This window comes from Pygocentrus nattereri, chromosome 9 (genome assembly GCF_015220715.1).
Source record: "Pygocentrus nattereri isolate fPygNat1 chromosome 9, fPygNat1.pri, whole genome shotgun sequence".
Taxonomy (NCBI): domain Eukaryota; kingdom Metazoa; phylum Chordata; class Actinopteri; order Characiformes; family Serrasalmidae; genus Pygocentrus; species Pygocentrus nattereri.
The window spans coordinates 8687874-8699403 of NC_051219.1; the positions used below are offsets into that span (position 1 = coordinate 8687874).

An 11530-nucleotide genomic window follows, 5' to 3' on the forward strand; every position below is an offset into this window, starting at 1 on the left:
CTCTGAACTGTAATGAGTAATGAGAAGCATTTTGAAAGACAGCATGAGCAAAGTTAAGCGCGCTACAGTCAGACTGCGCTAATCAGGAACATGTTTGGATTATAACCAGACACTATTCACAAATATGGACAAACAGCGGTCCACACAGTGGACGGTCCTTTTAATAAGAACTACACAACACACAGCGCCTGATCAGGTCATCACAGACAGACACACACACTTATGAATAATTTGACCGGGACACACCCCTTTTTATTAAAAACTGATGTCATAGAAAGGAAAACACAAATCACGCCCACATCAGCCTGTCCTGCTCATTACTCTGTAGAAGAATGAACCAAAGTGAACCTGTTAAATGTGAATTTCACAAAATATCTGCAGAATTTAATAGAGATGGATACCGTATACAGTCAGAGTGCATTGACAGGAGGATGTGGAGGGTACTGACTGATTTCAGTGGTGGTGATAGGAACCAGAGGTCCTAATGTCTACACAAACTTTATTTACTATCCAAAACCACCACTTTGAGTCATAAATCTGAGAAACTATTTTGCCTTATCGTGCCCTGCGTGCACAGCTCCACTCAAAAGACATATTCTAGGCCAATAAATGGCCTTAAAATTATTGTAAAGCATCTTGGACAACAGGCAGTATATTCACTCCAAGGACTAACGTTGGGTGAGGGAGCTTTTAGAGGTGGATGTCTGGTTCCTGCCACCACCAATGTGAGTTTCTCTAGAAACATGTTAGCCGTTTAAGTATGTTGAAATTTGAGGGATTCCCTGTTCATTTCCGTATGTATACCTCATCACTGCGTACGAACCTCTTAAATGAGGCTGCAAGGGTGGAATCACAAATAAGAAAATTATAGAAAACATTCACAGTATAAAACTGGACTTGCCAAATAAAATATTGCGCAGAAAAGAGGAAATAAAACGGTTGATATAGTTGTCAGTAGGTGACTGTGAATGGCTCCATCATTCTTCATAATAAAGTTACAAAAACAAAAGTAATACTGTACTAATTTAAGAGAACCTATCAGTCAACAAGTGGTCTTTCCATTGCATCCACACTTTCAGCCTGTATTTGTCCATTGCCGTGTCCACCAACATGACCCTGATCATGGTCATCAACAGGCTTATCATGAGAAGCTAACTGAAGGCAATCGGTTTCCATGGTTACATGGTTTGGTCATTAACAGCAGCTGCACCTTCAACACGGATGACTTGACATCCTCCTCTTCACAATGATAATAAAGACCATCTGTTTCTATGGTCACTTTTGGTTATCAGTAGCGCCACTTTGATGACCATCACCACCATCATGATCAGTGTTTTGATCATGAGCAGAAGAAGGAAGACAGTCTGTTACCATGGTTACCTTTTGGTCTTTGAGAGCAGCAGCACTGTCAGCACCACAACCCTGTTCACTCTGACCAGGAGGAAGAGGACTGTCTGTTACCATGGTTACCTTTTGGTCACTGAGAGGAGGAGCACTGTCAACACCACCCTGGCGACCTTCATCACCACTCTGTTCACTCTGATCATGAGGAAGAGGGCTGTTTGTTTCCATGGTTACCTTTTGGTCAATAGCAACATCAGCATTATCAACACCATCAACTTGACCATCACCATCGTCATCACCCCCATTATCACATTGCAGATCACGATTTGTCTCCATGGTTACATCCTCAGCATTGTCACCATCATCATCATCTTCATCATCAGAACTTTCATCTTTGTGAGGAGGATTACGATCTGTGTCTGTGCTTTTTTGCTCTTTAGCATGACCAACACTATGAACAAGCTCATCTTCATCCCCTTCCTCCTCCTTTTCACTCCTAATCTCTCCTTCTTCCAACTCTGACTCATCAACCATGCATTTCCTCCTCTTCTCTGGTTGTTTCAGGACCACTGTAGGTTCTGGATCATCTCTGGAGCTTGATACAGACAGGTCACTGGACTTCACCACACTCTTCCTCTCTGAAACAAACAGAGATTTTAGTTAGACACTTCACAAACAAAATCGTTTGCAGTGTGCTAGAACGTTCAACTATATTCACAATGTTCTACGACAGGAGTTAAAACTGGGTTCCTTCTGGGCAAGAGCTTAACAGAGTTTAGCGAACTCTTCAGCTAATTAGCGAGAACCAAGTTAAATTCAGTGTGGTAGATAAAGGAAAACACATCTCTGCAGAGCTGTGACCTGGAAGGAACCCAGTCCGATACGGCTTTTCAAAAATTGTTCCATTCGAAACTGATGTTCTCCTCATTCACGCTGCTGTAGAATCTCCTCTCCCAATCACAACGGCTGTGTTTACATGCAAAGATTTTTGCCAATCTGAATGAGGTGTTTATATTCTCTCTATTCACTACAAGTAACCGATGCAAAATGAGGCGCATGTGTGGAGCAGCACTTACAGTAAATGTTACCATGACAGTGAAGGTCCAGTCAGAGTGAGATGAGCAGCAGTGAGCAGTGCTTGTGTTTTTAATTGCTTTAAAAATGATGTCAGACTCAGAAAAACGTCCTTTACATGTCCTTATTAAAGGAGGCCGAGAAGGAGGCCAGGGTCTGAGACACGTAAGCTGGACGTGGATTACCCACCTCGCTCAATCGGATAGAAATTGTATTCCGAATGGCCTCAATCGGACTAGACTATTCCGATTAAGGTGTATATAACGACGTATTCTATTCTGATTGAGCTATTAGTTGGACTGTTAACAGACTATTAGGTTCTAGAACTTTCTTCATGATCCACGCTGTTCTACAATGTTCTCCCCATTCATCCTGTTCTAGAGTGTTACCCTCCTCTTAACAATGTTTCTTGAATGTTCTACCCAATTTTTCGATTGTTCTAGAAATGTTCTCTCCCCCTCTAGCTCATTCGTGGCACTGGGCTTGGTGACCTTAGGCTCTTGTGCTGCTGCCCCAGAGTCACCCATCCTTGTCAATGATTTTCTGTGGACATTATTCAAGCTGTGTGAGCACATTTAAACGCCTGAGTCAGCAGTGGACGCACCTTAAAGCAGCTCGATTCACATTAGAAGGGTGGCCCTTCTGGACATCTCAACACGCAACTTACATTTTTTAGAAAAACCTTTTCAGAGAAAGAGTTTCAGACATGTTGCGCCGAGTCTTTCCCAGAACGCAGGAATGAGTGTTCAAATGAAACCAATGACGGAGCAGGGAAACAATGGCCTAAAAATAAAACAATTCTCTTAACAAGCCGCCCCCCCGCCGCCCCCCATAGAGTTTCCATGTGGTTAGAGTAGGTGCTGGGTCAGCGCGGACATAAAGAGTTCAGCAACGGCTCCACACGCAATTTTCTGTTTTGTACTCTCACTTCTCCTTCTGTCACAAGCTTTTACGGCATGACTGGCTCGAGCACAATACCAAGTAAGCAAGAAAAGCAGTTTTTCAGGCTGGCTTTACACAAAGAAACTTATTCATAGCTGTTTTTCAGTTTTCACATCATAAAACAAGGTTGCATGCAACATGCACGACTATTCATTTACACCAGTCGACTAATCTTTACCACATTACACAATCCTGAAGTTTTCCAGGCGACTGTGAAAGTATTTTGTTAGCAGTCCCTAATGGAGGCTGGGGTGGCAGATGCTGCATTGAGATGTGCGACTGCAGAAGGGTTGCAAGTCTCAGGCACTTTGCACATTAAAGCGCACAGACGGCCACATGTAAACTGCACGCTAAAATCACGATGGCTCTCAGAATTTAAACTGGCTCTGGCTGGCCGTGCTGGCTTCATCAGTCCCAAACGACTTCTATATCTCTCTATAGATCAAGGGTGTTAAACTCAACCACTGAAAGGGCCATATTAAAAGTTTAACTGCCTATTCTCTTTAATTAGACACCAGGCATCTTTTCTTTTGGTGTAACCGCTGGCCCATGGATTGTTGTTGGGGGAAGGGGGTCAGAACGTACACTATGGTCCAGTGCATGCTGGGCATTGTAGTGTATCTCAGGGTGAAGCGGGCTATTAATAATACATGCGAATAGGATTGTGCCATAGGCCTGACTTGAGTTGCAGGCCTTTAGATGAAGCCTGTTTCATATTATGCTCCTATATTAATCAATGGAAGCCTTTCACGCCGGCCGTGTGCGTCACGAGACAGTAATGTGCATGAAACATTTAAACCTTTTATATCCATATCTGTTACAAATGGATACACTGTACATTTTGGAATGAAAGATTAAAATTTAAGTGACTCTTATTAGTCCTACAACGGGGAAATTTCACCTCCGGGGAGCAATTGGGGGTTAGGTGCCTTCCTCAAGGGCACCTCAGTCATGCACTGTCGGCTCAGGGGACGGAACCAGTGACCTTCCAGTCACAAAGCTGGTTCCCTAACCTCCAGCAAACGACAGCCTCCAAATAAGATTTTCAGGCAGCCGGGCAGCCACATTTCAACTGGGGACCTCTTGATCTGCTTGAAACTCTTCACAGACAATTTTGCACAAGTTTCCCTCTTACACAACATATAGTGTGTGCGTGTGAGAGAGAGACTGTGAGTGGGTCTGTAAGAAGAACGGTGAGCTAAGTGTGAGAAGAAGCCTCATTAATGGTAGAAAAAGAGCAGCTGAACCCCACACACAACCCGAGGGGCCAAAACTCCTCGGAGACCTGTTTACACACTAATTTCCTCGTCCAGAACTAAGTGCACATGTGCAGTCCTGTGATTCCTCAACAGTAGTAACACTTAGGGTTGGCCGTTCTTGCAGCGAATGGGATGAAGAACCTATGCATCAGCAACTGTGATTTTGAAGTGATAGTTTAGTAAAAAAAAATATATCAAATTCACATTGAACCATTCTCTCCTTACCCCAGAGTTTATCAGCCAAGACATGTTTGGTTTTAAGATTTGCGAGAAATTTCGCAAGTAAAGGTGGACTCATCAGGAGTGCTCTTGTGAACTTCCTGCAACTAAGTTTTAAATGCAAATATCTGTTGGCATGGACTCTGAATGTCACCAGATGTTGGCACCAGTCCTGTAAATTGCGAGATTGAGTTGCTGCAGATAGGGCTTCTTGTTTCAACACATCCCACAGGAAATTTAAGGTCAGTGCAACACCTTGAAATCTTCATGCTCCTCAAACCGTTCCTGAACAGTGCAGCTAATCAGAGTGCATTATCCTGCTGAAAGAGGCCCCTGACGTCAAAAGCCATGAAGGGGTGTACCTGGTACACAACAATGTTAAGGTAGGTGGCACATGTCAAAGCGGTGTCCACATGAATGCTGGACCAGAACATCACCCAGAGCCTCACATTCCCTCCACCGGCTTGACTACCTTCTAGAGTGCATCCTGGTGCCATCACTTCCACAGGTAAATGGTGCACATGTACCCAGCCATCCACGTGACTTAAAAGAAAACTGGACTCATTGGACTACGGGGCTCTATATAAGGCAGAGTACAATGCACTGTGTTGTGACCTCCAGAAAAAATCATTTAAAAAGTTCTGTGACTTGTACCAGAGTAACCCTTCTATAGTTTCAGACCAGATGAGGGTCATCTTTGTTGCTCTTGTATATTAGATGAGCTTTGGCTGCTAAAATGGACAGCTAGTGGTTGGTCCCTCCTCTGAAGTGCTGGCATGTACTCACCACTGCTAACTGCTTTCTGAGGTGTTCCAACCCAGTTCACTGGCCATAATGATTTAGCTGACTGACCACTGCCTATCTGCCTTTGAGAAAAGCACCTCAAATCTTGCGTACTTACTGGAATGGTGTTTAGCTTGCTGTCTAGGTTTATAGTTGGTGAGTTAACTAACGAGTAGCGTAAGCTTATATGCACTGATTGACCTCATATTGCACGTGGTTACCTATAAAAATATTACAGACAAACTTGGAAGGCTGCTAGTTGGGTTGTGAGTGCTGATGTACTTTTGGTGTATATTTGAATTCATCACAGAGAGAAAAGAGGGAAAGAAGCGACAGGTTGTGATGAAGCTAAGTGGTCTCTTCTCTTCTCAATCTAAACACATTCAGCTCCACTTCCACCAAGTTCTGCTTCTTCCTTGGTCTTCATTAAGGTCCCGTTCATATCATACACTCACCACACCATGACGTTAAGCTGACGCAGAGACTTTAAATCAATAGTTGGCCAAAAATATGCAGTCGATGTCATAAAATGTCAGAAACCACAATCTAAGATCACCAAATTTTCCATTATCAGCATCTTAGAAAGTGGTTCGTTTGATGAAATGATTCAGTCTGGTACCGCCCTGTGTTGCCTTTCGATAATCTTAGAATGTTCTGTACTTCTGTCGTATCACTGCTATGTAACCCTGACCACATTTATAACTGGGAGGACGGCAATTTGGGCCAAGCTAAGGTGATAACGCTTTGTTACAATCTGTATGTTCTCCAGCTCAGAGGAGAAACAGACACCCATTGACTGGCAACACACATTCTTCTCGAATATGCACCTCAGTCATAACATCCAAGTTCCAGTGGTTATTATCATCAAAATGTAATAATTTGCAAGACATTTGGTATGTGAATAACTGAACACGAGTTCTCAGACAGCAAAAATGCAACATTATATTATTCCTCAAAAGTAGCTCAAACGGAGCTCAAGCTGGGCTACGGACATCTGAGCTATATCTTCTGGATGAAGTGATGAAGCTCTCTCTACTTTCGCACTTCCAAAATGGAAAACAGCCCACTCATTGCCACTGCTTGCCCATTTTCTGAGGGCCAAAAGGACCAAATTAGACCAATAACTGCCCCAAATGCGGTCGGGTGGGGACGGGATGAGAGAACACTTAACTGCCCTGACAAAAACACCAAACATGGTTTGAACCTGGTTTAACAAGCCTAACACTGCACCAAACAGGCGTGAAATAGGCAGTCTTACAGCTTTACAGCCAAACACTTGTCATGAAACCATTTTCCAACGCAAATAGGACCAAGTTAAAGTTTAAGCACATCAATCTTAACCCAAGCTAAAATACTTTCAGAGAAAAAATTCTGGCAACAAGATATAAATGGGCCTCATTTCCCAACTGCTCTTAAGAAGAAATTTCTTCTTAAAACCCACTTAGGCAGTTTACACCAAGATTCTCACATTCACCAGCGTTTTCCTATCTGGGATTTGAGCACAAAGGAGAGAACAGTTCTGTGGTTTAAGAACACGTCATGAATCTGACATGGACTTTTTCTTCGGATGTTTCTCAAGAATACACCTAAGAAAAAACATGAGAAGATATTGATGAATGAGGCTCATTGTTTTCAGGCAGCAGACTCACCGCTGAGCATGTATGACGACTGAAGGCCCAGCTAGTTACTCAGCCCCTGTGCGCTCCAGGGAAAGGCTGCCTCTGGTAGTTACACATGTGAAATTAGGCTCGACTGTTGTTTTCCTGCTCCTCTTTGATTACAGTGTTCATGTTAGATGAGCTTATTGTCTGTGCATGTATCCGTCTTCGCTATGTTTGCTACCTTCTGAAACTCACTGCACTCAGCTGGACGATGTGGTCTAAAGTGTCCTGTCCGGTTAACGGTGTTCAGGGTTAAAATAGCAGTTACTTTGCTTCCTTCATGAGTCAAGCTAGATTTTCAAAGGTTGCGTGAGTCAGATAATGTTAAGGCTCCCGAGTGGCGCAACTGTCTAAGTGTTGGCTCCATCGTCAGGAGATCGTGAGTTTGGTCCCTGGTGATGCTACAGCCGTCTGTGGCTGGGAGTCCAAGAGAGCATAATATAGGACCTTAACTGGTGCTGCACAGGCCTCGGAGGAAGGTGTGCTAGCCTTTGCCCTCCTAGTGCGGGTGGTATTGTGTGACTGGGGGGGTCCTAACTTGTTCAGTGGAATTGGATATGACTAATCTGGGAGAAAATGGGGGGGGGGTGTCTTTCAGTGCATGTAACAAAATTTGGCTCAGACATTTAGCGTCAGGAATAGGCTCTCACTCTCGCTCAAATTGAAGGAAAATCAGCAGATCGCTGATCACATATTTAGGCTGAAAATCGATCCCGATCGATCGTTCCTTCTCTAGCAAAGGATCTCTTTTCACTTCTTTTTTTTGGTGCAGTGTGAATGATGACAGAATCATGTGTTTTGATCTTATGTCAAAAACATCGTGATTGTGTCAGAATATTTAGCATTTTCCAAGTTGTGTTTGGTATACAATGACATCAAGAGAAAGAAAAATGTTTACATTTCATTTTTCATCACTTAGAAGCATCATCTTATTGTCATGATGCTGGACGGAAGTGAAGACGAGTTTGTTTAGACTGAGAGGACGAGAAGAGACAGCTCAGCTTCTTCACCACTTCCTATTCCTCTGTCAATCATGACTAAGCTCGGAGCAGTGTGTGGTGTATCTCCAGCTGCAGACTCTTCACTAGCGCAGTATGACTGATATGAGATATGAGCAGCTAAATAAGGGCCTTCACTAACCAACACAATCATAAACACAATTATTCAAAGCCCGTTTCCAGGAACAATGAAATTAAACTGAGAGTAAAGAAAATAAAGGCTGGATTCTGAGGAAAAACACTCTAAGGAAATATGCATTTGTGTGATGACACTTTCTGGCTGTGATCAGTGCCAGGACAAGTCTCCTGAGAGGTGTGTGTGTGTATGTATGGGTGTGTGTGGCTGATGTTTTGTTGGGTAACGTGGAGACTGAAACACTAAGTGACTCAGGCTGTTATTACAGCAGTGGACCTTTAGAGCAGATGGACCCTAACCAGGTCTTTCTGGACCGGACCCTGATTCTTCTGACGAAGCACAACATCAGCCAACACAAAGCGTAGTCCATCAACTGAAACATGTTTTGTATCTGAATTTTGCTTGTTTATTTTCACACTGGAGCTACGAAGCTGATGTAGCCAACAAGCAATAGAAGCTTATGGGGAGGAAAAGTGTAGAAATACACCATCTGCTGGCTGCATTCATGACATTTCAAAGCACCATTTATTTCTCCAGTAAAGAAGTTCTCAACCATATCCATGTCAAAGCCCCTCTATTTATCACTAGAAACCAAGTAACTTCAATATTGGTCAGTTGTGTGGGCGCTATATCAGTAACATTTCTCGTTGAATATAAATCTTTCACAAATTGGGCAAACGCAAGGTTGTTTAATACCAGAAAACCAGGAATACTTGCATAAGTCGACTGTTTCTGCAACACATTATTTTCTTGCCACAGTAAACTTCTTTACTGTATTATAATAACTCCTCTGTAACATTCTGTTGAAGGGCAGCTGGAATAAACAGCCCAAACACGCTTTACACTCACACAAATGGCCCAAAAACGCCCTTTACACTCAAGAGAAACGGCCCAAAAACGCCCTTTACACTCAAGAGAGACGGCCCAAAAACGCCCTTTACACTCGAGAGTGCCCAAAAATGCCCTTTACACTCAAGAGAAACGGCCCAAAAAGGCCCTTTACACTCAAGAGAAACGGCCCAAAAAGGCCCTTTACACTCAAGAGAAACGGCCCAAAAACGCCCTTTACACTCAAGAGAAACGGCCCAAAAACGCCCTTTACACTCAAGAGAAACGGCCCAAAAACGCACTTTACACTCAAGAGAAACGGCCCAAAAAGGCCCTTTACATTCAACAGAAATGGCCCAAAAACGCCCTTTACACTCAAGAGAGATGGCCCAAAAAGGCCCTTTACATTCAACAGAAATGGCCCAAAAACGCCCTTTACACTCAAGAGAGACGGCCCAAAAAGGCCCTTTACACTCAAGAGAGACGGCCCAAAAACGCCCTTTACACTCAAGAGAAACGGCCCAAAAACGCCCTTTACACTCAAGAGAGACGGCCCAAAAAGGCCCTTTACACTCAAGAGAGATGGCCCAAAAAGGCCCTTTACACTCAAGAGAGACGGCCCAAAAAGGCCCTTTACACTCAAGAGAGACGGCCCAATAACGCCCTTTACACTCAAGAGAAACGGCCCAAAAACGCCCTATACACTCAAGAGAGACGGCCCAAAAACGCCCTTTACACTCGAGAGTGCCCAAAAACGCCCTTTACACTCAAGAGAAACGGCCCAAAAACGCCCTTTACACTCAAGAGAAACGGCCCAAAAACGCCCTTTACACTCAAGAGAAACGGCCCAAAAACGCACTTTACACTCAAGAGAAACGGCCCAAAAACGCCCTTTACACTCAAGAGAGACGGCCCAAAAAGGCCCTTTACACTCAAGAGAAACGGCCCAAAAACGCACTTTACACTCAAGAGAAACGGCCCAAAAACGCCCTTTACACTCAAGAGAGACGGCCCAAAAAGGCCCTTTACACTCAAGAGAGATGGCCCAAAAAGGCCCTTTACACTCAAGAGAGATGGCCCAAAAAGGCCCTTTACACTCAAGAGAGACGGCCCAAAAACGCCCTTTACACTCAAGAGAAACGGCCCAAAAACGCCCTATACACTCAAGAGAGACGGCCCAAAAACGCCCTTTACACTCGAGAGAAACGGCCCAAAAACGCCCTTTACACTCAAGAGAAACGGCCCAAAAACGCACTTTACACTCAAGAGAAACGGCCCAAAAACGCCCTTTACACTCAAGAGAAACGGCCCAAAAACGCCCTTTACACTCAAGAGAAACGGCCCAAAAACGCACTTTACACTCAAGAGAAACGGCCCAAAAACGCCCTTTACACTCAAGAGAAACGGCCCAAAAACGCCCTTTACACTCAAGAGAAACGGCCCAAAAACGCCCTTTACACTCAAGAGAAACGGCCCAAAAACGCCCTTTACACTCAAGAGAGACGGCCCAAAAAGGCCCTTTACACTCAAGAGAGACGGCCCAAAAAGGCCCTTTACACTCAAGAGAGACGGCCCAAAAAGGCCCTTTACACTCAAGAGAGACGGCCCAAAAAGGCCCTTTACATTCAACAGAAATGGCCCAAAAAGGCCCTGTACACTCAAGAGAGATGGCCCAAAAACGCCCTTTACACTCAAGAGAGACGGCCCAAAAAGGCCCTTTACACTCAAGAGAGACGGCCCAAAAAGGCCCTTTACACTCAAGAGAGATGGCCCAAAAACGCCCTTTACACTCAAGAGAGATGGCCCAAAAACGCCCTTTACACTCAAGAGAGATGGCCCAAAAAGGCCCTTTACACTCAAGAGAGACGGCCCAAAAAGGCCCTTTACACTCAAGAGAGACGGCCCAAAAAGGCCCTTTACATTCAACAGAAATGGCCCAAAAAGGCCCTGTACACTCAACAGAAACGGCCAACAGCAATGATAATAGTTATCATGTCTCCTCTGACCCTGCATATGCACAGATATTCATACATCTCTTTATCTCCTTTTACAGTGGGCTTTATGATGTTTCCTTATTCTTTAGTCCTTTTACTCTTCTTATATTTTATTTGTCTCCTAGTTAAATACTTGTTAGCAGTCTGTGCTTGTCTGGTCTGTTCAGTATGTCATACGTGTGTCTCACCAAGACAAATTCCTTGTATGTGTAACACACGTCGAAATAAAGATTCTGAAAACATTTTATATTTCCTTCTTATTGTTATGTCTAATTTTCACAGATTTTTATGA

At 43.9% G+C, this 11530-nt stretch overlaps 1 protein-coding gene across 1 annotated transcript in view; it reads right to left on the reverse strand.

Annotated features, from left to right (window-relative positions):
* Window positions 1-225: 225 nt before the first annotated feature.
* znhit6 (zinc finger HIT-type containing 6) overlaps window positions 226-11530 on the reverse strand; it is a 41587-nt gene continuing 30282 nt past the window's right edge. Inside the window, exon 10 of the mRNA XM_017721112.2 lies at window positions 226-1982. Coding sequence (XP_017576601.1) covers window positions 1276-1982 — 707 coding nt within the window. The 3' untranslated portion in view covers window positions 226-1275. The remainder of the gene's footprint in view (window positions 1983-11530) is intronic.